The 20,323-nt window shown below is 43.6% G+C and overlaps 1 protein-coding gene across 2 annotated transcripts in view; it reads left to right on the top strand.

Annotated features, from left to right (window-relative positions):
- LOC137439454 (uncharacterized) overlaps positions 1–20,323 on the top strand; it is a 400,511-nt gene that overhangs the window by 292,499 nt on the left and 87,689 nt on the right. For both annotated transcript variants that reach the window (XM_078768562.1, XM_078768561.1), the window contains exon 9: positions 7,949–7,993. In XM_078768562.1, coding sequence (XP_078624688.1) covers positions 7,949–7,993 — 45 coding nt within the window. The remainder of the gene's footprint in view (positions 1–7,948; positions 7,994–20,323) is intronic.

The raw sequence follows: 20,323 nt of genomic DNA, 5'->3' as shown, positions 1-20,323 counted from the left end.
TTGTTAAACAACCACTGATGTTGGTTGAGATAATTGGGACGAACAGGGTCTCCTCACCTTTATGTAGTGTTACCTGTTGTTGACCCAATGACCTCAGCTAATGACAGCACCCTCAGCGGTAACCTGTCTTCCAACTACTATTACAAATGTGTCTGAGCGCACCGTGAGTGAACGCTGATGAAACACTACCGAAGCAAATCAGTGGGGCAGAACTCCAAGCTATCCACTCTCTATACCCTTATGTCAGGTCGATAGAAGAAAGGACGAGAACAAAGCAGATGAAAAATGCACAGAGATTATTTATTTACAAAGCAATGGTGAAAAGGTCTTTATTTGCAACTCTTTATTTACCAAGAAAAATTAAAGGCAAAACGGGATGTATCTGCAGCAAAAATAAGTAAAGTAACAATGCACAAAAGAGTTGACGTATCCTAAGCTAGTATTCTTGTAGGGCATCAACACAAACAGAGGGGAAACGTACCTGCATTCATTCTGCAAGAAGAAGAAGAAGAAGAAAAGAAAGAAAGAAAGAGGCAGTTTGGATTGTAGGAACGACTCCAGACTCACCTCACCCAGCTAGGCAGGGCTGGGTCTGCCAAATAATATAGGCAAGGGAAGACCTCACTTCAGACCTAGCGTAGCTTGTCCTGAATCCGTGACCCAGCTTGGTTCATTCTGGTAGGCTTTGAGCAGGCAGCATTCATAATTGTTTCCACACAATGGTCCAGCTCATTTCTGAGATGACCTGACATGCACACAACCACCCGTACAGAGGTGTTCCTGATGTGCTCACCACAGCCGCAGCCCATTCTGAGGTAACAATGACGTGCTCACCATAGCCACCCTCAATCAAGGTGTGTTCTGGGCTTTATGCTTGCACAGGGAGCCACAGTGGAGGGGTTGACTTCAGTGTGCCGTATACAATTCTCATTGCAGAGTTCACGATAGTGTCCAGGCGCTTAGTGAGACTGCTCACAGCCCAGACAGGTGCACGGTACTCTACAGTAGGATACACTAGAGTGAGGATAGAAGTGCGAAGGCTGCGTGTGCCAGCTCTCCAGCTAGTGCCGGCAAGCTTACGGATGAGGTTCACGCTCGTCTTCGTTTTCTCACAAACCCTTTTCAGATGTTCCCTGTATGTCAGGCTGTGATCCAGAATGATTCAAACATATTTTGGGTGTGGTTCATTCTGGACTGACTTACCACATAAGGAAACATCTTGCTTGGCATGAGCCAGGCGATTGCTCAGGTGGAAGACAGTGACAGTAGTTTTCAATGTATTCGGCGGAGTCTTCATTTGGTGAAATACTCCTCCAAAACCTTGAAGTCGTTCGTAAGAGCTCTACTCACATCATCATTGTTGCACGATTGGCAGGCAAGACCGAGTTCATCAGCATAAGCAAACCTTTGTGAAGTAGTCACAGGTGGGTCACTTGTATATACATGTATGATGAACAGCATCGGGGCTTACAGTCATCCTTGGGGGAGACCATCATTCAGAGTTCTTGGTGTCACTGGTCATATCCCCAAGTACAGGAAGACTCTGAAACGACGATTGCTAAGCATATATGATAGTACCTGCACTCACATGGTTGCATGGCAGGGAAGCAGCTTTGCTGTCTTGAGAAGGAGCCCATGTCTCCAAACGATGGCATAAGCTGTTGACACATTTATCAATGCTACACCACTCTTGAGAGAGCATTGGTATCCAGTCTCAATTTACATTGTTAAAGCCAGGACCTGATACACAGAGCTTCTCCCTGGCCTGAATGTTCCATTTGCGATGGAATGCTCAACTCGTGATGAGATACCGCTTAGCAGAAGACGCTCAAACAACTTGTATGATGTGCAGAGTAATGAGATTGGGCGGTAGTTTGAAGGGTAATCTAGCATCTTTCCTGTCTTGGGTATGGCCTTAGGTTATCTCCACATCAAAGGAATTTTGCCAGATTGATGGATAGCAGTAAAGAAGGAAGTACACCAAGCATTACCTTTGGGTTCTAGGGTTATTTCGGAATTCTGGGTATATATCATTTTGGCGAGCTGCTTTCCCAGACTTTGTTGATTTGAGTGCAGCTTCTGTTTCATGAAGGGTGTATGGGGATGCCAAGCTAGAGGTAGTAGGTAGTGTAGCCATGGTAGCAGAAAGTTCCCGATGCACATTGGATTTTAGTTGCTTGGACGTGATCATGCCTTTGGAATTCTGCAGGACCTTTGATGCTACAGCATTCACTGTGACTTGTGGTGGGTGATGTTGGAGTGGGTGAGCAGCATCAAGGTGGCAGGAGACATGTTCCTAGCAGCGAGTTTAAAACCACAGATTCGATAATGAGAAATTGGTGGGTCAGCATTGTGTGTTTCCTGAATACATCGATTTCATGCTCTGGACCCAAATCCAGAAGTCAGTCCAGAATGAACCACATCCAAAATGTGTTTGAATCACTCTGGATCACAGCCTGACATACAGGGAACATCGGAAAAGGGTTTGTGAGAAAACGAAGACGAGCGTGAACCTCATCCGTAAGCTTGCCGGCACTAGCTGGAGAGCTGGCACACGCAGCCTTCGCACTTCTACCCTCACACTAGTGTATCCTACTGTAGAGTACCGTGCACCTGTCTGGGCTGTGAGCAGTCTCACTAAGCGCCTTCACACTATCGTGAACTCTGCAATGAGAATTGTATACGGCACACTGAAGTCAACCCCTCCACGGTGGCTCCCTGTGCAAGCTTAAAGCCCAGAACACACCTTGATTTGAGGGTGGCTATGGTGAGCACGTCAGAGTTACCTCAGAATGGGCTGCGGCTGTGGTGAGCACATCAGGAACACCTCTGTACGGGTGGTTGTGTGCATGTCAGGTCATCTCAGAAATGAGCTGGACCATTGTGTGGAAACAATTACGAATGCTGCCTGCTCAAAGCCTACCAGAATGAACCAAGCTGGGTCACGGATTCAGGACAAGCTACGCTAGGTCTGAAGTGAGGTCTTCCCCTGCCTATTTTATTTGGCAGACCCAGCCCTGCCTAGCTGGGTGAGGTGAGTCTGGATTCGTTCGTACAATCCAAACTGCCTCTTTCTTTCTTTTGAAATCCAGTTTTATAGTCGAGAGAGGTTATCACGTTTAGCTTGCGACCGACTTCTACGTTGAGCTGCAAGATCTGCAAGATCTGCAGACCCCCTCTAATGCTGTGGACAGATTGGCCCTGAGGAGGGACCATTAGGGTTGGATCTCGAGACCAGCATACCGGAAAAGTTACATAAATAGTCTACTTGATCGATTGGATGACATTAGTTGGGCAAAGAAGCACATGGCAGGGTCGACCACAGGAAGTTTGTCATCTTCCATCCCAGTCCTTCACTGAACCAGTTGTTATGAGCTTTTGTTGACAGTTTTTAATAGTTTTTGGATCCAAAGTCGCTCGTATTCCCATTTCTTGCTGCCACCATCTTTTAATTGCAATTACAGACTGCCAAACCTCATACTGTGCAGCATCTCACACTCTTTGAGTAGCAGTTAATCTATCTGCCATAATGGATCAATCTGAAAGCAAAGAAAAAAAATTTGTATGCTCTACCTATAATAAGTACTGTTTCTCTATGTTTGAAATAGGGGCTTGATTATGGATCAGCCTTACAGTACAACTTACGATATATTTTAAAAAAATTTAAAGGTATATCCATCCAAATATTGTAACAATGTCTACCCTGCTAGTCCAGCAAACAAGTGACAGCAGATCTTTTCTCAGGCGACATTTCACTCTCTTCCCAGTGGGCTTCTTTGCTCCAAGTATGGAAGCCCGCTGGGAAGTAAGTGAAATGTCACCAGATTATACCAGATATGCTTCTGCTTGTTTACTCGCTTTATAAATACCGGGTGTGGCAAAAAGATGGGACAGATTTCAGGATAGCATAATTATTTGAAAACAGAAGGTATTGTTTTTGTTCATGTTGTATCAGACAAACTTGAGATTATAAAAACAAAGCAAGCTAGAAAGCATCTGAAAATGCAAAGCTTGCCCGCGTCCGTTTGTATTCAGATGTTTTCTTCGTCTTCTTCTGTATGCTCAAAATAACGAAAACAGTTTAAAACTAGAGGTTCCAGGGAACCTGAACTCAACTGGTCTATATCAATATGTTTAGAATATGCATAATAGAAACACAAACTCCATAGTTTATATGTGCATTTATATGTTTATATGTGCGTTTATCTTTAAGTGCGTGTTTATATGTGCGTGTTTTCAAATATCTTTAAGTGGCAAAAGGCACAACTTTCATCAAATTTGATCAGTATTTGTGACTTTTAGAGCTTGGACGTCGTCCAAACTGATGTTTATGGGTCAAGACATGTCATAGGTCATGACGAGGTCATTTTTCGGACATCGTCAAAACCCGTAATATATGTGTTGAGGTTTGTTACATACTGTCTACACACCACGTTTCAGCCTTCTAGCTACATTAGGAAGTACCAGATTGACAAAAATTGATTTTTTCAATATGGCCGCCCTGCCACGCCCATTTTTGGGGCGTGCAATGCCAAAATGCAATCCCAAACTAGTTTATGTCTTAAAGATGCTGCATAACAAGTTTCATCGAATTTCATCAATATTTGTGACTTTTAGAGCGTAGACGTCGAATTGTTTACAGACGACAGACAGACAGACAGACAGACGGACGATGGACGACGGACACTGGGTGTCGACAAAAACTCAGCTGGACATAGTCCAGTTGAGTTAAAAATACAAAATGAAAATTGATGATTTTATGCAGCCTTGACCTTTGAGCTTTAGATCTAAAAAAAATAACCAGCTTCTAGCTCTTGATTGGTGAACCAACTCTGTAACCCAATATGCAAATTCTTCAAATTTCAGGTCAATTGTACGAACATTGACGATTTATGCAACCTTGACATTTGACCTTTGATCTAAAAAAACAATTGGCTTATAGCTTTTGATTGGTGAACCATTTCAGTGACCAACATGCAGATTCTTAAAATTTGAGGTCAATTGGATAAATATTGACTTTTGTGATGCTGACCTTTGACATTTTGACCAAATTATTAATTTGCCTTCTCCATATTCTCAAAATAAAGCTTTGTTGAAAATTTGATGACCAAACTCATGGTAAATTAAAATTTCAGGTCAATTGAATGAAAATTGATGATTTTAGGTGATGCTGACCTTTAAACTTTTGACTTTGTCACAAAATTATTAATTTTTCTTCTCCGCTTTATCATAATAAAGCTTTGTTGAAAATGTGATGACAAAACTCAAATGGTAAATTGAAATTTCAGGTCAATTGGATGAAAATTGATGATTTTATGTGACACTAACCTTTGACCTTTTGACAAAATTATGAATTTGCCTTCTCCATATTATCATAATAAAGGTTTGGTTAAAATTTGATGACAAAACTCAAATGGTAAAAAAACGTTATGGCCCGGACAGACACACATACATACACACACACACACAGACAGACAGACAGACAGACAGACAGAACTGATTGCAAAACCACGTCCACCTGCTGTGCCGGGGACGGGCTAATAATCCTTGTGAGTGGAAAATTGGGCACGTGAACAACTACTATTTGTGGTTGAGCGCTTTCTTCCAGAGATATTCTATGATTTCAGCACAAATAATTTAGAAGACATTTCCAAGTTTGTGATGTACCATCAGGAAAAGTTATAAACAGTGTGGAAAGCCTCCATGAAACAACAAGACCACATAAGCAATGCACATATAACCATATAAACATCAGACACCTAACTAAACAATATACAATATACAATATACAGGTATTACGAAATAACTAGGTCCAGGTCATGTTTAAAACATAAACATCAGAAAAGGCGAATGCCAAACCATGAACCAATAAATTCCACAATCCTGTGCCACCTTCAGTCAAACGTTATGCATGGAAAGCCGGTTCGTGAAGGATTTAGGCAAAAAACGTACTGCATTTGACCCCACCAGAAGGTGGGTAATGTTTCTATACGCACTCACTGGCGAAACTGCAAATGTGACCGAAAAATTGTGGCATCTAACGGGTGGAAACTGAGAATCTCAATTGTATTGGGGAAACACAAAGTTTCCACAAAGGGGAAACTCTTTTTCCGACCAAGAGGGTAGAATGTGACATTTTGACTTGATATATATATATATATACAGTATATATATGTAGAGCGGCCGCAGCCTCAAAATGGAGTTTTTGCGTTGGGAGCCTGGTCGGGGTGAGCGGTGGCCCCAGTGGCGAAGTTCGTGAGCCTGGAGTGCCCCCATAATTGCTTTTGATGCACTGCAGCATACAATATATATGAAAAGTGAAGTGCTGCAAAATGCCATTCACAGTGCAGACTCATTTAATCTCCACAAGCGTAAAATTTATGTCATTAAATTTTTTTTTTAAGTATCACCATGATGAAAATAATATATCGTTTGATTCATTGCAAAATCACCACAAAATGATGCAATGCGTATCCTAACAGTTCTTCAGTTATTCACAATTATGTTTCGAGATAACGTTCCACTTGCATTGCTTCACAAAATCTCTTTTCGTCCGAGTTTTGAAGTGTTCCGTGCATTATTTTTTCTCAATAGATGAGAGATTTGAAAATTTGTTCAAGAAAAATGTGACCTGCTGTTAATGAGAAAAATCCTTGTTAATATTGTGTGTGACTGGCGATGTTATCAGTGTTCGTTAAAATGATGATTGGAGAGAAAAGAGATTGGAAGTCATAGAAGGTGCGGAGAGGACGGAGAAGTGGGAGTGAAATGGGATGGTAGGGAAGTACCATAAAAAAAATTTCACCATATTCCACATGGAATGTGATAACGGCCCCAAAAATGGAGCAAAATTCACGTTTGGCCACAAGAGGAGATCGATCAGTTTTGCCGGCGCATTTCCATCTGAGCACATCCATCACGGTGTCGGAGTCTCAGGTACAAATCACATGTGCCATGTTTATTGTCCATGTCTAAGGTGTACTGGCTACTTACTCCATGAGCTTAGACGAGACATTTAAAAAAAAAAAAAAGATCATCTGTAAACCCTCAAGATTAAATGGCGTTCAGGTTGAGATCCTTTTGAGTTTCTCGCCCCACGATGGAATCACCGATGTAAGTTGCCGATCATGGCAGTGATGTCGTGGGAGGCGGCAATGATGTATGCGGCTTGGAAAGGGAGCTTTTGCTGCAAAATGCAGTTAATTCCCATTCATCTTAAAGGCCAGGATGAAGTAAGTATTCAGCGGCCCTCCGAGAATTGGGCCTGATGGTTGATGCCCGTCATGGGTGGTGCGGTTCATTTTCCAACCTTCCCCAACCGCATTGCCACATCGAATCGATGGGTTGTGACCTGCTCGCCGCATGCATTAGAGATGCCAATTTCAGCTTACACTCACCTTATTTGCTGTGATTGGCATTGCATTGGCATTATGCACAATGTTTGGGGTCACATTGGCATTGTTCGCCATGTTTAGGGTAGCATTGGTATTATTTCTTACTTTATTTATACCTTTATTATTTCCTCTGTTATTTCTTCCATCACATTGGTATTTCATTATTTTCACATTATTTGCCAATTTCAGCTTACCCCAAACCCCAAATTTGCCAATTTCAGCTTCCAAAACCCCAAACATGGCGAGATGCCAATTTCAGCTTACACTCACCTTATTTGCTGTGATTGGCATTGCATTGGCATTATGCACAATGTTTGGAGTCACATTGGCATTGTTCGCCATGTTTGGGGCAGCATTGGTATTATTTCTTACTTTATACCGTTATTATTTCCTCTGTTATTTCTTCCATCACATTGGTATTTCATTATATCATCGAAGAGAGATGGAGTCTATCTATGTAGGAAGTGTGGCCCAGCATATATTGCGGCTCATTTTGCTTGCCACCACAACATGACCCAGACTCTGTGCCTGATTTGCCTTTCTCTGTTCCACAGGGAGAAAAGGGCAGCAAGGGGGCGGCTGGGGAGAAGGGCTTGCCGGTGAGCTGATTTGTGTTCTTGGGGGTGGAAAGTGTGGTGGGGGGTAACTCTTTCATAGTCCATGTGTTTGCTGCACAACCGCTGTGCGACCAATTTGTAAAGGTTGGTACTCAGGGTAATTGCAAGAGAAACTGAGCTCAAGTTTTGAATGATTTGTCCGGTCTTCCGTTCCATCAAGTCCTTTTCTTCCATCGTGTGTGTGTGTGTGTGTGTGTGTGTGTGTGTGTGTGTGTGTGTGTGTGTGTGTGTGTGTGTGTGTGTGTGTGTGTGTGTGTGTGTGTGTGTGTTTGCATGATAAAATGCTTGTTTGTCCATCCATTTGTGCCTTTCTTTACACCCATTGGTTAGACACCTGGTCTGACTCCACCCACAATTGTTCCGTTAAAATCATACAGCTGCCATATTGGTGCTACACGAAGCCAATGATATCTTCACAGCTGTCATATTCACAAGCACAATGCCCCCCCTATGAAGTTTCCATTTAGTGTACAATGACCAAGACGTGATGTATGTACAATGATGGAGGAATGGTTGATCAGAGTAGTGATGGCCAATGTACGAGAGAGCGCGCGCAGCTGTAAGGACGAAGGACAGGAACAGTGGTGAGTTTGAGGTGAAGGTGGGAGTGCATCAGGGGTCGGTACTAAGTCCACTACTATTTGTAGCTGTGATGGAGGTGCTGGCTCGGAACGTAAAGGAGGGTTTACCGTGGGAGTTGTTGTATGCAGATGATCTGGTGTTGATTGCGAAGAGTATGGATGGACTGAAGGAGAAGATGAACAAGTGGAAGGAATGTATGGAGACAAAAGGTCTGAAGGTGAATATCGGAAAGACGAAGGTGATGGCAAGTGGTAAAGCATGTGGTGAGGTGGAAAGAACTGGAAAGTGGCCGTATGCTGTGTGCAGGAAGGGTGTCGGAGAGAACTCCATTCAATGTGCAATGTGCGCTGAGTGGGTTCATCAAAAATGTAGTGGTCTGAGAGGGTCATTAACCAGTGTGGCAGCTACATTCAAATGTAAGGTGTGCACAGAGGGAGCTGCAGATGGAGGAAATGTTGAGTTGCATCTTGGAGACAGCGTGAAGCTAGAAGGTGTGAAAACATTTTGCTACCTCGGAGACATGCTGAATGGAGAAGGCGGATCAGACTTGGCAACGGTTATTAGAGTGAGATGTGCATGGAAGAAGTTTCGGGAACTGAGTGGCATGCTGACGAAGAGGGGAGTGTCGTTGAAGCTGAAGGGAAAGGTGTATGCTGCATGTGTGAGAAGTGTTATGATTTATGGGAGCGAGACATGGGTAATGAACGTAGAGCAGCAAAGAATGCTGGAAAGGGTGTTAATGCGAATGGTTCGGTGGATGTGTGGAGTGTCGTTGAGAGCGAGGAAGACAAATGATGAATTGCGAAAGATGATGGGAATAGACCCTGGGATTGATGCTGTGAAGAGGAACAGGTTGAGATGGTTTGGTCATGCGTTGAGGAAGGATGAAAGTGACTGGTTGAGAAGAGTGATGGAAATGAATGTAGAAGGAAGTAGAGGACGGGGAAGACTGAGAAAGACTTGGCTAAAGGTGGTGGAAGAAGAAATGCGGGCAAGGGGGTTAACAAGGGGAGATGCAGAAAATAGGGCAAAATGGAGAAGATTGTCATGGGGCCTGCAAGGCTAACCCCCACTCCAGCAGGGAAAATGGCCTTAAAATGCCTGTTGTTTTTGTTGACCAAGACGATTGTTAAAAGGATCATCAAATTTCGAAAGGTGTTTTTTTTGTATACATATTCAAGGCTCGTGGAAGAGCTAGTATCAGTATACTGAGCCGTTCAGGACACAAGATAAAAGGAGCAGTTGAGAGAAGGGGGAAACACCATCTGCAGAGTTGAAGGACAAAATAGAGGCAGACTTGGACAAACAATGAGTGTGGGAGGAATGGGGGCAGGAGGAATGGGGGGCAGGAGAGGATGCATGGGGTGGACAAGATTTGATAAAGAAGGAAATTATCAGCATGGAAAACTGGAAATTTGGAAGGAGGAAGGATTGGGGTGGGTTGAGGTGGCTTAAACAGGGAATAAAAGGTCAAGTTTTTGAACTGGAGACTATCTGAGTTGGTGGTGAACAGCTGTCTTGTAGACGTGGAGGGAAGAATGAGATTGAGGAGGATGTGGAAGTTGAATGCACAGGTGGGAAAAAGGAGGCACAGATGAGTGTAGGAGAGCAGCGATCCTGGATTTTGGTAGTTTCACTAGAAGGGGGTTGATGGTGGACCATGTAAGCCATACAGAAACCTATTGGGGAGGGAAGGGAACCCCTTCACGTGAAAAGACAAAGCGTGGAAAGACCAGATGGTGCAAAACCTTTCTGCGATGGTGAAGTGATAAGCCCATCGATTCAGCTTTATTGAGCGAGATTCCATGAATCTTAAAGGCCATGCTTAATTCCATGGCATGAAGGTGAGCAAGATGTGAGGAAGGGGAGCCATCCCAGTGGGTAGATCAGTACTCCATGCTTCGGATGAAAGCCTTGTAGGTGGATAGGAGTTCAGGCATACTAAGGAAGGACTTTGTATGATGGAGGATCCCCAGTCAGCGACTAGATTTGGAAGCCAACATTAAAATGTGGCTTGTCCAAAAGAGATAATGGCTGAGAGTGAGACGCAAGAGTTTGAATGACTGAACTTTTTTGCGAGGGTTGTTGAGGAATGGAAGTAGATGGGAGGATTTGCTGTGTGGTCAGAGACAGAGAGAGAGAGAGAGAGAGAGAGAGCGAGAGAGAGAGAGAGAGAGAGAGAGAGAGAAAGAGAGAGAGAGAGAAAGAGAAAGAGAAAGAGAAAGAGAAAGAGAAAGAGAAAGAGAAAGAAAGAAAAAAAAAAGGGAAAGGGAAAGGGAAAGTTATTCCTCAAGGTTGAAAGATGTATTCCAAGTGTTTGACCAGCTTATGATTTTGTAAGGCAGGATGCCAAACTGTATCCGAAGCTTGCCATATGTTCAGAGAGATGTCCCTGATCTCATGTATGACATTGAAGGCCTCCATCCATTGTTAGGTGAGTAGAAGCAGAGATTGAAGCCCATAAGCATCACAGCCCTTGTGAAGACCACAGTAAGTATAGGTCTCATACTTCAGCCCTTAAGCGTTAGGCCTCTGTTGGCAGCCCTTGGGTCAGTACAATTTGAATATATCTGAGCTGTATAACTATATAACCATTATGTATTATATACACATATCAACAGTACGCATGTTTATTGCTTCAAACCTTTTTTATTTTCATTACCCTTGGCAGAGATGAGGGTATTGCATTTGAGTCAGTTTGTTACTTGCCGGAAAAAATTCCGGCAAGTATGTTGTTTGGTTGGTTTGTCTGTTTGTTTGTGCGAAGTATTACGTCTACATCGTTGCACATCGCATCGCCATACTTTACACACATATTTGCCTTGCTCTGGAATAGACTGTGCCCAATTTTTAACTCTCGAGGCCCGAGGCCTCCATTATGACGTTATAATTCGACAAGTACAAAACTTCATCCGATCAAGATGCAATTTCTTGAGCGCCATGTCGGCATAAACTGGTGGAGAAAAAAATAATAATGATGATGTCATCGGTCACGTGGTTTGGCCGCCATCTTGGAAAAACGGAAAAACTTTGCACCTCTATATCTCTGAAAGCGCTGAATAGAAAAAATTGCGACATCGCTCATTGTAAAGAACTCTCCATGGGGAATAAAATATGTTAATGATGATGTCATAGGTGCCTCCATTATGACGTCATAATTTGACAAGTACAAAACGTTATCTGATCAGATGAAAGTTCTTGAGCATAATCTAGGAATAAATTAGCGGAGAAAAAATAATAATGATGACGTCATCGGTCGCGTGGTTTGGCCACCATATTTGTTTTAACACAAAAGCCTTAAAAACGACTACACCCTGGCGAGGGTTTGCAATCTCTGATTGCTCTTTTTCTTGTTTTTATTTTTTTGGGGGGAACGATCGAGGCAGTGGTCTGTTTCTGACTGTTTTCTCTTAACCAACTCGGCCAGAGACCATACAACACGTCATTATGAAGGTCTTTGTCCGAGGAGTTCTGGGAATCTTGCGGGATTGTGAAAGAAAACGTCTGTCATTATTTACTTTTAACGGTTCTTAAAAACCGCAACATTATACGAAATGAGCTTATTCGCATAAGATTTTTCCCACATGCATCATGTTATAATTGGGGGATGCGTTGCCAGAGAAAAAAAAAATTGGTCACCCTAACTTAACGTAACCTTCCACTAAAGTCCATTATTAGAGACAAAAATTAAACAAATCAATACCGAATCACGATTGGAATAATTTATTGGTGCGTGTTGAGAGTCTTGGGACTACAGGGAGGGAGAGGCAGGCATTACCTCGCTTCGGTGGAACGTTTGAGCCAGCTTAGTGACGTGTTGGTGCTCCTTCACACCCGTCACCCAAATGGCGGACGCGGGTTTCTTTCCGTGCGGACGCGAATCATCCCGAACCAAATTTGTCCTTCAACAGACGAACAGCAACGAAAGCCAAAAGACGAAGGACAACTCGAATAACTCAGAGGCCAAGTGACTTCATGTGCGTATGTAATAAGTAAACAGGGGAGGGAGAATAAAGGACACCAAAGCATTTATTTACACAGTTTATTCAAAAAGATACGCACTCGGGGTATTGAGTGAACGAAAGTACACTGTACTTAAAATAATTACACTGTGACGTCTTGTTTTTACACTGTTTTTACAGTTTTTACACAATTACACTGTGACCCAAACCATTTAGAGATTGGGCCAAAAACAATAGATAGCACAATATCTCAAAAGGTAATGGACGGGTTTCGGACGAAACTTGGTGAATGAGTTAGGTAGGTGACAATAACAAGCCGATTACATTTTGGTTCAGGTCTGGCCTATCAGTGGGATTCAAAGCGTAAACTGTTCAGCCTGGCAGAGGTATGCTCTTTAGTGTGTACCATCCTAATATTGTGTATGTATTTAGTTTGTGGGTATCAAAGACCAAAGGTATTTGTCCAAAAGTCGAGACCATTGTCTACTCGCAACTTTATGGTGAAAGCATTCCCTGCTTGGGGTTTGGTGCAGTCGGACCCCAGTGTGTACTGATTGATGTAGGTGTGAATGCTGCGATGTGGGTAAATTGCAAATGTGATGGGCCATGTTTATTTTCTTGCCTTTCGATGACATCAGGTAGATTTGTGCTATCCAAGTTGTCCATGGATGGAATTATGGGCAGATATTAGGACAGATGAGCCATTAGGACAACTCAAAGTCTGATTCTGCAACTGGACCAGACGGCATCAGCACACGGGTCCTAAAATCATGCTCTGCCGCCCTATCTCACCCTCTCTCTGCTCTCTTCACCCTCTCTTTTGCTCAAGGTCATCTGCCATGACTCAAGGTCATCCATTAGCTTGGAAATCAGCCAACATCACCGCTTTACACAAAAAGGTGCAAAAACAGATCCTTGCAACTACAGATCAATCAGCCTGCTCACAATATTCAGCAAGGTCATGGAATCCATCATTGCTTCGGATATGAAATCTTTCCTCTTTTCCAACGGCTTGATCTCTGATCATCAATTTGGATTCAGACCAGGTCACTCTACTCTGGACATGCTGCTTCTGCTGTATCAACAATGGATGGAGGTCCTCAATGCCAAACAGGAAATTAGAGCTGTCGCCCTTGACATATCACGTGCCTTCGATACGGTCTGGCACCCAGCTCTGCTCACCAAACTCTCCTCTTATGGTATCCATGGCAACCTCCACGCATGGCTTGCGGTCTTCCTCTCTCTGGTCGCCATCAACGTGTGACTCTCAATGGAATTCTCTCATCTCGTCTTCCTGTCCAGTCTGAAGTTCTCCAAGGCAGTGTTCTGGACCCTGTGCCTTTTCTTGTCTTCATTGATGATCACTCTGACTCTCCGGAGAATCCTCTATCTCTCTGCTGATTACTCCACCCTCTACTGCTCTCTTCAATCCCACTCATCCCTCCAGGTCTTCATAACAGCTGTTCACCACCATCTCTTATCTACCCCCATCCAAAACCTTGATCTTTTCTACCCCCATTAATCCACCCCAAATCCACCTTTTTCAAATTTCGTTTTCTTTACTGAAAGTCCTAGTAGTGCCCATTTGCTTGTACCGTGTACCCCACCCCAGCCCTCTCCCTTCCACAGATCTTCCGATGTCCCTGTCCCTAATGTTGTTGTGCTTCCCTCTCCCTCACCCTCTTGTCTCCCACTCCATTTATTATATGTTCTATGTGTTAGCTCTTACACGAGCCTCGACTTAGTATCCAAAAAAAAGGTAGCATACTCGTCTTTGACCCTTCTGGGTTTGATTCCCGACCTGACCGTAAACTTCCAACCTGGTGCACCATCCCATGAAGGCAGGTAAAGCGGGGTGCCATCCTACTGGACATTGATGAAGAAGCCATTGAGTGTCTGATTTGGCCATATTCAAAATCCCTGCCCTCACTACCGCAGGCAAACCACGAAGTGTATTCCCTTCCACAAGACTGGCAGCACCAATGCTTTGGAAAAGAGAAAAAGGAGATGCATTGGATGAGAAGGCAAATTCGTTCCGCAAGTCCTCAATTGTTAAAATTTGTCCAACCTACCTTGGTTTTGGTAAATCGATGACCTTTCATCAACGTTGACAATATTGTGTGCTGGTTATTTCAAACCGAAGAGCTTGCATGCCTCGGAGGTCGTCGCAGATGACTCTTTTTAAAGCAGAGAATACATTGCCAGGTGTCGGTCTAACAATGTCGTTATAACTTTGTAGATGTTGCAAAATTCCATTGCAGGAAGCAAATTCCCATCGAGCAATACAAACCATTTTCTGCACAGACTCCTCGCCTTGCCATGCGAATTCGTGTTTTTATTCCGATTGTGAATATTCATCACCCCGAGTCCCTGAGGTTTTGTTGTTGCCTCCGCGCCGCACGATTGTTAGCGGTGGTTTTATTAACAGCATTATGCATGCGCAGTGTTATCCTTACAACAATGTGGATAATACCACAAAGTAGCAAAGTGATTTCATGCCTTTTGCATTCCATCAGAAAGAGCTTTTGAAATTGTATTTTCCATTAGTTACTGACTCTGTCCAATTGCAGGTTTCCTGATAATGCCTTCCTGTATTATTTTTTTTTAAATTCGCCCTGAACATGGCCGAGCCACTAAATCTGAAGGGCCACTGAAAAAAGAAGAAGAAGAAGAGGAAATACTGACAAAACCTTCACCAAGGCCTGAAATAACCACACCTCTTCAGAGGACAACTGTGTAGGAGGGCGTAACTAGCTCAGGTGGAAAATAAATTTTCCTTCCCCCATTGGGTGTTTTTTAGGGGGCGCCATCTCCTTGATGGATGGGTGTTGGCTCCCGAAGGGAATTGTCCACCCTTTGCCAGGTGTTATCTTTAGTCCTGGCATGATTTCACCATAACCATCCACACCTCATCCACCCTTTGCAAGCTGTTGTCTTTACTCCTGGCATGATTTCACCATAACCGTCCACACCTCATCCACCCTTTGCAAGCTGTTGTCTTTACTCCTGGCATGGTATCCCCATCACAACCCACACCTTATCCATCCTTTGCCAGGTGTTGTCTTTAGTCCTGGAATGGTTTCACCATCACCATCCACACCTCATCCACCCTTTGCCAGGGGTTGTCTTTAGTCCTGGACTGGAATGGTTTCACCATCACCATCCACACCTCATCCAGCCTTTGCCAGGTGTTGTCTTTAGTCCTGGAATGGTTTCACTATCACCATCCACACCTCATCCACCCTTTGCCAGGGGTTGTCTTTAGTCCTGGACTGGTTTCACCATCACCATCCACACCTCATCCACCCTTTGCCAGGGGTTGTCTTTAGTCCTGGACTGGTTTCACCATCACCATCCACACCTCATCCACCCTTTGCCAGGGGTTGTCTTTAGTCCTGGACTGGTTTCACCATCACCATCCACACCTCATCCATCCTTTGCCAGGTGTTGTCTTTAGTCCTGGACTGGTTTCACCATCACCATCCACACCTCATCCACACCTCATCCACCCTTTGCCAGGGTTTGTCTTTAGTCCTGGAATGGTTTCACCATCACCATCCACACCTCATCCATCCTTTGCCAGGTGTTGTCTTTAGTCCTGGCAGGGTGTCACCATCACCATCCATACCTCATCCACCCTTTGCCAGGTGTTGTCTTTAGTCCTGGCAGGGTGTCACCATCACCATCCATACCTCATCCACCCTTTGCCAGGTGTTGTCTTTAGTCCTGGAATGGTTTCACCATCACCATCCACACCTCATCCATCCTTTGCCAGGTGTTGTCTTTAGTCCTGGCAGGGTGTCACCATCACCATCCATACCTCATCCACCCTTTGCCAGGTGTTGTCTTTAGTCCTGGAATGGTTTCACCATCACCATCCATACCTCATCCACCCTTTGCCAGGTGTTGTTTTTACTCCTGGCAGGGTGTCACCATCACCATCCACACCTTATCCACCCTTTGCCAGGTGTTGTCTTTACTCCTGGTAGGGTGTCACCATCACCATCACCACGAGCAAAACCAGTGATGGGTGTCGGTTTAGTCGCCGACATCCCGATCATGTGGCAGGTAGCACTGGGTTACATGTTACCTGTGGCAGTCACCAGTTACCAGTGGCGTCCCCTAAAGACTGACCTGACTGAAGTTATATATAAAAAATTATTAAATTATAAATATAGTATTTCTTAAATAATATATCAGGGCTGCTGTGAGTGGCAATTATTGCTTTCTTTTGATTTTATATTTGGTGAGTTATGAACGAAGATCTGGTTCGAACACCAGAAATGTGTGTCACTGGTGTTTTGAGGGTCAGCCGGGATTTTGGCAGGATTCCCTAGAGTCACGCACTCTCACCTCTGAGCTGTTTAGCCTGGGTTCGAATCCCGACCCAGCTATAATCTGTCATCCTGGTGTTTCACAGGCAGGGTGGACTGGGTGGTTCATGGACATTAAACGGGCATACTGTTTGCCGGTATTTATTGGTGGACGTTAAAGATCCCACGTTGTTCCTCTCGAAGAGTAGGCGATCTATGGCCGGCACCCTGAACAAATTACAAATTATTGCCGTAACTAGCAGAGGACATTGCATAGGGGGCATGGCCGCGCCCTTTGCCAGTGATGCTATACCCCGCAGCCTTGTGCTGCATACGAAAGAAGTAGAGGGTATGCCTCTTTGGTTTGCTATCAAAGTACTTACCTTGTGATGCTGGCATCCCAGGTTCTACTCCCAAATACCGTGCTCATTTTCCCATTGTCTACCGGTGTTCCTGTTCCTCGTGTAAAACTGCACTGATATCAACAAACCCCCTTGTGCTTGTCCTCCTTTCTTCCTTACATGTTCAATCAATGCCACCTTGTCCCTCAGTAACTTGAATTCAATTTTTTTTTGCCCATTTGCCCATTGTTTTGCCCATTTGCACATTGTTTTGCCCATTTTCCCATTTGCACATTGTTTTGCCCATTTGCACATTGTTTTGCCCATTTTGCCCATTTTCCCATTGTTTTGCCCATTTGCCCATTAGTTATACTAGGGCATGCCCGTACTATATATATATCTAAAATTATATCCCCCCCCTCTATTTACATGAAATGGTTTGGTCCATTCGCAAAGCCAAAGCGAACGGCTTGCGAGTACGGTGACAATCCCCCCCCCCCCCCCCCCCCTCTATTTACATGAAATGGTTTGGTCCAAAGCGAACGGCTTGTGGAGTTTGGTAAAGAAATCGCCATAGCGTGCACAAACGCGCAAGAAAGCGAAAGAATCGCAAATTAGTTTTAATTAGTTTTAAAACATAGTTTAACGCCAACATAGCGGCAACATAGTTTGCCAACGTGAAATAAATGAATACGCTCTCAAATGTGCCGTCCGAGGCAGAGTCTGTTCGGCACGCTCGGCACACGTGATAGCTCGCTGCTCTCTGATTGGTTGAATCGTTTTTTGGACATAGCTCGGTAACTACTTGTCCGATTAATATGAAACCTTGAAAAGGCACATCCTCGGGTCCCCAGCAATATACCTGGCAAGTTTCAAGTATATCGGACCCGTGGTTGTCGAGAAACAGCGGTCACAGACAGACACACGGACATACACACAGAGATTACTGGAATTATAGATAGATATAAGTCCTGGCAGGGTGTCACCCATTTGCACATTGTTTTTCCCATTTGCACATTGTTTTGCCATTTTGCCCATTTGCACATTGTTTTGCCATTATGCCCATTTTCCCATTTGCACATTGTTTTGCCCATTTTCGCATTGTTTTGCCCATTTGCACATTGTTTTGCCCATTTGCACAATGTTTTGCCCATTTTCCCATTGTTTTGCCCATTTGCACATTGTTTTGCCCATATGCACAATGTTTTGCCCATTTTCGCATTGTTTTGCCCATTTGCACATTGTTTTGCCCATTTGCACAATGTTTTGCCCATTTTCCCATTGTTTTGCCCATTTGCACATTGTTTTGCCCATTTGCACAATGTTTTGCCCATTTTACCATTGTTTTGCCCATTTGCACAATGTTTGCCCATTTTCCCATTGTTTTGCCCATTTGCCCATTGTTTGCCCTTTTGCACAATGTTTTGCCCATTTTCCCATTGTTTTGCCCATTTGCACATTGTTTTGCCCATTTTCCCATTTGCACATTGTTTTGCCCATTTGCACAATGTTTTGCCCATTTTCCCATTGTTTTGCCCATTTGCACATTGTTTTGCCCATTTGCACATTGTTTTGCCCATTTGCACATTGTTTTGCCCATTTGCACATTGTTTTGCCCATTTGCCCATTGTTTTGCCCATTTTCCCATTTTTCCCATTTGCCCATTGTTTTGCCCATTTGCCCATTGTTTTTCCCATTTGCACATTGTTTTGCCCATTTGCACATTGTTTTGCCCATTTGCACATTGTTTTGCCCATTTGCCCATTGTTTGGCCATTTGCCCATTGTTTTGCCCATTTGCCCATTGTTTTGCCCATTTGTACATTGTTTTGCCCATTTGCACATTGTTTTGCCCATTGTTTTGCCATTTTGCCCATTTTCCTATTTGCACATTGTTTTGCCCATTTTCCCATTTGCCCATTGTTTTGCCCATTTGCCCATTGTTTTGCCCATTTGCACAGCAGTGCTCATTTGCCCATTGTCTACCTGTGTTTTTGTTCCTCATGTAAAACTACACTGATATCAACTAACCCCCTTGTGCTTGTCCTCCTTTCATCCTGACATGTTCAATCAATGCCATCTTGTCCCTCAGTAACTTGAATTCAATTTTTTTTTGCCCATTTGCCCATTGCTTTGCCCATTTGCACATTGCTTTGCCATTTTGCCCATTTTCCCATTTGCACATTGTTTTGCCCATTTTCCCATTGTTTTGCCCATTTGCACATTGTTTTGCCCATTTGCACATTGTTTTGCCCATTTGCACAATGTTTTGCCCATTTTCCCATTGTTTTGCCCATTTGCACATTGTTTTGCCCATTTGCACATTGTTTTGCCCATTTGCACATTGTTTTGCCCATTTGCACATTGTTTTGCCCATTTGCACATTGTTTTGCCCATTTGCACATTGTTTTGCCCATTTGCACAATGTTTTGCCCATTTGCACAATGTTTTGCCCATTTTCCCATTGTTTTGCCCATTTTCCCATTGTTTTGCCCATTTGCACATTGTTTTGCCCATTTTCCCATTTGCACATTGTTTTGCCCATTTGTACATTGTTTTGCCCATTTGCACAATGTTTTGCCCATTTGCACATTGTTTTGCCCATTTGCACATTGTTTTGCCCATTTGCACATTGTTTTGCCCATTTGCACATTGTTTTGCCCATTTGCACAATGTTTGCCCATTTTCCCATTGTTTTTCCCATTTGCCCATTTGCACAATGTTTTGCCCATTTGCACATTGTTTTGCCCATTTGCACATTGTTTTCCCCATTTGCATATTGTTTTCCCCATTTGCACATTGTTTTCCCCATTTGCACATTGTTTTTCCCATTTGCACATTGTTTTTCCCATTTGCACATTGTTTTGCCCATTTGCACATTGTTTTGCCCATTTGCACATTGTTTTGCCCATTTGCACATTGTTTTGCCCATTTGCACATTGTTTTGCCCATTTTTCCTTTTTCCCATTGTTTTGCCCATTTGCACAATGTTTTGCCCATTTTCCCATTGTTTTGCCCATTTTCCCATTGTTTTGCCCATTTGCACATTGTTTTGCCCATTTTCCCATTTGCACATTGTTTTGCCCATTTGCACAATGTTTTGCCCATTTGCACA

The sequence above is a fragment of the Myxine glutinosa genome, chromosome 14 (assembly GCF_964187855.1).
Source record: "Myxine glutinosa chromosome 14, kmMyxGlut1.1, whole genome shotgun sequence".
In the NCBI taxonomy this organism is placed as follows: domain Eukaryota; kingdom Metazoa; phylum Chordata; class Myxini; order Myxiniformes; family Myxinidae; genus Myxine; species Myxine glutinosa.
The sequence above is the reverse complement of the archived record's forward strand: the minus strand, read 5'-3'. Positions and strand labels throughout refer to the sequence as shown.